At 34.3% G+C, this 6287-nt stretch overlaps 1 protein-coding gene across 1 annotated transcript; it reads left to right on the forward strand.

Moving 5' to 3' along the window:
* Positions 1-277: 277 nt before the first annotated feature.
* On the forward strand, positions 278-5505 carry LOC100253319 (putative recombination initiation defects 3). Its single transcript, XM_002274889.4, has 11 exons — positions 278-532; positions 978-1125; positions 1689-1842; positions 2017-2151; positions 2657-2709; positions 2814-3008; positions 3223-3288; positions 3392-3441; positions 3854-4007; positions 4342-4423; positions 5232-5505. The coding sequence occupies exons 1-11, from the start codon at positions 468-470 to the stop codon at positions 5330-5332; spliced, it is 1203 nt and encodes a 400-aa protein (XP_002274925.2). The 5' UTR covers positions 278-467; the 3' UTR covers positions 5333-5505.
* Positions 5506-6287: the final 782 nt, after the last annotated feature.

Below are 6287 nucleotides of genomic sequence, written 5' to 3' on the forward strand. Positions count from 1 at the left end.
ATATTTCTTTAAATATTTGACTTATTTTTCATTTTTTTATATTAAAATTAAATAATTTGAAAAATATATAAATTGTTGATCAATTTAATTATATTTAATTTTATTTCGTATTTCAATAATGGACCAATAATTTTCTCTTAATACTTTTCCATGCTTGTTTGAGAATGTTAAAAACATTTTTCAAAAAATAACTCTTTAAGAATAATTTTTGAAAATAGTTTTAATTGATTTCAGGGTTAAAACAGTCTTCCCAGATCTCTAATAAGGACGACGGCGTTCATCCCAAGTCTGTCTGTAAGACGACGTCGTTTTAGCACAATCACATTTCCCGCCTAGTTGTGTTAGTCCTGTACTCCTGTGTGTACAAGACTCGTTGCTCTTTACTCTCGTTCGGTTCAGTCAGCGGATCGGTCTCCACGATCACGCATTGTCCAAATCTCCACGATCTCAGCCGTTAATTTGATGAAATGAAGATGAAGATAAACAAAGCCTGCGATCTGAGTTCGATTTCAGTTCTTCCTCCTCATACCAGGTTCGTTTCCATCCAAAATCATCAGTTTGGTTTCTAAGAAAATGTAGGTTTCCGAGAAAACGTGGAAAATGACAAGAAGTCAATTTTGGAGATTGAAAATTTCGTTATTTCCATAACTATTTAGCTTGTTTGAGTTCATTTTCGCCACTCTCATAATGAAAAGAAGACAGGTGAAAAAACTGGAAAATAAGAGATATAGTGAATTTTAAATTTTAAAATTGTCATTATTCGTGATGTAACTCAGCGTAATTCACGTCAATTTGGTTTAGTTCAGTTTGGTTTTTTACTTTCGAGAAACAGAATCAGAAAATAGAAGATTTAGAGGTTGTTGTTGCTTTCATTTTCTTATCGACCGAACGGAATGAAGAACATTCCAAATCTAAATTCATTTTGATTATTCTTGTTGTTACTTATTCTTTTTGTTTGCTCTGGCGATGATTTAAAGGAGATCAAGCACCGTGCCAACTGGACCACAAGTATCACAGCAGCTCCGATCACAGCAGCAGTCACAGCAATCTTTCTCGCAGTCGCAGCATGGAATGTTTTCTCAGTTTTCACAGAACTCTCTTGATGAAATTGTGGCAAATGATCAGGTCAATTTCAGTTTCAATTTGAACATTTTGGTTTGAGACGTTTTGAAATGCAATTCTACACGAAATCTACTCTCTTCTGCATTTCAGAAGTCTTTCACTTGCTTTCAGAGCTAATGATAGTATGTAAAATCTGTATTCTAAGACATTTCAATTTTCAGCTAGGTAATGAAAGGAAATCAAATTGATTTGAACATTTATTTGGATGTCAAGAAAGATTATGGAAACATGAGGTCTTAGCATTATCCTTTTTTTTGTTGCTGTTTAATTCCTAAAGAAAGGAAAAACTCAACTCAAATGATTGCAAAATACTTAGTTTACTAGGGTGACAAAACTATGGGAATTTTTCCACATATTTTCATCCAGATTTATCAGCATATGAATGACTTTGCAACAGAAACATGATTTTGTAGGATGGTATTTCATTTAATGTTTATGATTTGCAATATCATCACTCTTAACTTTTGTGAAACTGTTTTTTGTTTCCATCTTTCCTGAGTTGCTGATTTTTTTTTTCCATACATAAATAAACTGTATTTGTTATTTCTCTCTTTGTGTCTTTGCAGAGATTTGGTTCTCAAGAAAGAGAGAATTCGATGAAAAGGATTTCTTGCTTAGCCCCAGTTAGTTTTACAAGGGAAGAGAGTCAAATTCCAATTTCAAGGTCTTCCACCAGCCTAGCTCGCAAATGGAGTTCTGCCTCCGCTCCTGATTATAGATGTAAGCCTTCTTTGTCGTGATAAAACACTATTGTTCATTCACCTGAACAAGATTCAAAAGGGATTCAAGTATGTTTAGTTCACCATCCAAATTTAGCATGTCAAATAGACTTGTCCCCTTGTACCTGTGGTCATGTGCTAGCACAGAATATTAAATTGTGATTTGCCTGTGCAGGTCAGATTGGTGAAGACCTGGAGCACAGGATTGGGATGATGGAAACTTCATTAACCAGGTTTGGAATGATCTTGGATTCTATTCAGAGTGATGTCATGCAAGTGAATAAAGGAATGAAGGAATTCCTAATGGAGAGTAAGTGTCAAAATTCCTCAATGCCAGAAATAGAAAACATCCATTTAGTTTTCTGTTGTAGTACTTCAGTTTACATACAATTAAGTGCACAACTGACAAATGAAGAAAGTCCTGAAAAAGACATTTGGGTCATTAATTACTTTAGACAAGAGGGCTTAGTTTCCAACGTACTGAGAACAAAACTCTAGGAGGATGTGCCATTTGATGTGGCTCTACAGATTCAGGTGAATACAAGACAAGGGAACACCATTTCTTCAGTGTATATGTAATGATGCATTTTCACTTACCGATGGCTAAATATTAATGGTAGATCTTCTTGGGGTGACTTTGTAAAAAAGAATATGGTTCCATTGGATTGACATGCATATGAAATCTGAATATGTGATGAGCAGTGAACTCACAGGAATGAGGAACAGAGTTTTGTTGAAATTGAGATACAATTTTAATCTTCTTTACAGCTGCAAAAGTTTATTTTTATAGGCTCATGATTCTCAATTTCGTTCAGTGGAAGGCCTTCGGCAGAAGTTAACTGTTCATGATAGCTCACTTCTGCTAATGGTGAGAACATTGTTATCTGGCCTGGTTACTTTCTCTCTTGTACTCCCTACTTGTATGAATCAATGGATGAAGACTTCCTGACATAACTGAGACATGATAACCAGAACAAGGGACATGAAGATATCAAAGATAGGCTTGATGCTGCCTTGAAGTCTATTTCTGATCAAATGAACAAGGATTTATATCAAGACAACTTACAGCAGAGCTTCTTAATGCTTTCAGCTTTACCAGAGCAGATTGAAATGTGTTTACAAAAATTACAAAATGAACTCTGCAAGACCATCACCAAAGAAATGCAGGCATGTATAATACTCTAATGGAAAACGCTTCAATACGTGAAGATTTTGAACACTGCAAGATAAGTCCTGTTTATTTGAGACAATGTGGAGAAGTGCTGAATTGAATTATATTTCTTTCTCAAGGCAATATTTCAATTGAAATTTCTGCTTTATATATCTCTGTGCTTCCCAGCATTGAAATTTACTTATCTGTGCATCATTCAATTGTTTGCAGGAAACCGCACACAGCCTGAAGACCCCCAACCAAAAATATGCAATACAGACTTTTTTTCCACCAAATGTACACTGCTATTCTCAGACAATGATCTACTTCTTACCTCTTTCCATGCAAACAAGTATTCTGATATCTGTTCTCACAAAACCTCTACATTGCATAACTGTAGAGTTCCAGTTACTGTGCCTCTCCAAAGGAAAAGCCACAGCCTCTCAAGAAGTATGTATAATTCTTATTCCTTTGTCACTACTCTGCTCAATTAAACCATTTATGGCATGAGCTTGAAAATGATGTGATCTCCTCAAAGATAAATGCCATCAAGCAATTTGCAGCTTGGGGACTGGCTTTTTTTCTGTTCCTGTTGATGAGGTGTAAATTTTAGCAATGGAGAAAAAATTGAATCACAACATCCTGGAGTTCAAGCTGCTTGATGTGAAATAGAAATAGAGTCCTGAACATTAATATCTGCTTTAGCATGATATGTAGGATGGTTAAAAGTGTTTTCTGACAGACTTAGGATGCAATCCACTTCTCTTTCAGAGTGTACACATTAGTTAATTCTGAATCTTTATTCAATATCATTGCTCCTTTTAACCTTGGGAGAGACTAAAAAGATTCTTCATGATCCCAGGCCAGTTTTGCCCACAAAAGTTTGTATGCAAGCAACTCTACCTCCAAAGATAGAAATGGGAAGCTGGAACTCAGTACAACGAGAACGAGCCACTTTCCCAGATAGGAACTCCAACAGGCAGCCCAAACAGAATGGAGTTTCTCCTCTTGAACGGGTAACTCAGTCTTTACTGTTCCTCTTGTCCTTTTTTTGGATAGAACAGTAGAATATCTTCTAATTGGGAGATGCATAGTACTGACTTCTATTTTATGAAATACATGGGCCAAGAATTTTACATTTCCTTATGTAGAAAGAAGTACAAATATCAACTTATACCAAATGCTAGTTAATGACTACCGCATGTTCAGAATTGTAGCCTACCATGGCATAGCTATGGTTAACCTTTTTCCCTTATATGTGAAAAAAATATTGCAGTTACTCTTTTGATGAACTGTGTAAATCCTTTTTTCTTTTTTGCGGGTCACCTGAGATGAAGGTCAATGATGCAGGAAAGAGAATGCAGGGTTATCATTGACTCTGATGAGGAAATTGATGGAGGCTTTTCCTGCTTGCTTCAGGAAAAAGAATCAGGTAAGTGATTAAATGCAAAACTGTAGGTTGTGATTTTTCTTGGTGACTATTACTCATATCTTTTCCTTGCTAAACAATTTTCGAAGTCAAATATTCCTTGAACCAGAAGTGCTAGCTGGTGTCCTAGACATGGGGAGATAAATCTGAACTCTAGCATAAGTTTAAGAAAATTAATGCTATGTTTGGTTCAAGAAAAGTACCAAGAAAAGAAAAAGAAAATGCTAAATAAGATGATTTTCTTATATTTGGTTTAATATGAAAAGTATAAAAGAAAATAAAATATAATTAAAATTAGTTAGAAACTTATGTATATTCAAATTATTTAATCTTTATATAGAAAAAAACAAATGAAATAAATTTGAAAAACATGTAAAAATATATTATTAATTTAAAATTTTTTTTATCATTCTTTCTTTCATTCTATTTTTTTTTCCTTTCATTTCCCCTCAAAATTTTGAATAGCCAAACATAGGGTAAAGCTGTCCTGAATGGATTCTTAATTGTTCTATGAAGAGATGCTTTTAGCAGAGATTGATCATTCTCATATGCTGGATAGAGTTTTAAGATTCAATGCTGAAAAAATTCTACTGGAAAACAACCGTCTGTCTAAACACAAAATGAATCAAAGCAAGAAATAGACAAAAGAAAAGAAAATTCCATTCCTAAGGTCCTTCCATTTTTCCTTCACCCGAACACTCCTTCAAAATGGGTTTGCATGTGTAATGTTGGTCAGACATTTTACTTGCTTAGACTGCCTTTTGGCATACATAGTTTGTTTCATGTATGTTTTTTCTTTTGGCTAACACAGGAAACCATTTGGTAGAGGAAGTGAAGGAAGAGACTGAACGAATCCTGAGGAAAGCAAGAAGGAGAAAGAGAAAATATTCTAACACTATTATTTTGAATTGAGGTACGATGACATTTTATAGCTGTGAGACTTTCCATTTTCTACTGTACTTGTGGTATTGCAGATATAAATTTTTTTTCATTAGCTTAGTTCAATGAGTGGTTGAAAACTAGAGTCTTAAAGGTGCTTTTGGATCTACAATGGAATGAAATTATTCCTTTGTATTTCACCTATCAGTTGAAATTAGTCAAATCTGTTTTTGATGTGTTTTAAGTGTTGGTTCTTTTGTAAATATCATCTCTAGGGGCCTATTCATGGAAGAAACCCATAGTAACGCCCTAAAAAAACCCAAATTTCTGGTAACTTTTTATGTTAACATTGCGTTTGGAATGATAGGACTTTGGAAAAAAAAAATGATTTGAAATTTGAATCTAAGATAATTTAAGTAATTAAGAGCGGTTTATCATTGTATTTTTTTTCAAAATTTAGTTCCATACATAGAATAAGGTTTGGCTCGGATGAGATAAAATTAAGAGTGCGTTTGAGAGTGATTTTAGAAAATGTTTTTAGCTTTTTTAATCCTTGAATTACAAAAAATTTCAAGTATTAGAAATGTTAAAAGCATTTTGTAGAATCACTACCAAGCGGGGGCTAAGTTTGAGCTCAACAATTTATTTTATTTTATTTTTCTCTACTGGGGTTTTTGTTTTTATTTATTTATTTTGACATTAGAAATATCAAACATGTACTGTTTTCAACATCACTCAACGAAAATTTGGGAGAAAACTTTTAGGTCGTTAATTCTTCAGAGCCCGAGCCCAAGCCCAAGCCCAAATTTGGCCCAATTTAGTCTTAACCTTCAATTGGGATCTTAAAGCCCAAAACGCAGACGTCACACGGCTAAAGCCCACGATTCCCAGCTGCGTTTTCAGGGTATAAAGAGGCCTTATAATTGAAAATTGAGACAAGATTAAACGATAGGAAAAATTTCAGCTTGACATGCTGGCAAGAAAAGAT

The sequence above is a fragment of the Vitis vinifera genome, chromosome 15, assembly GCF_030704535.1.
Source record: "Vitis vinifera cultivar Pinot Noir 40024 chromosome 15, ASM3070453v1".
In the NCBI taxonomy this organism is placed as follows: domain Eukaryota; kingdom Viridiplantae; phylum Streptophyta; class Magnoliopsida; order Vitales; family Vitaceae; genus Vitis; species Vitis vinifera.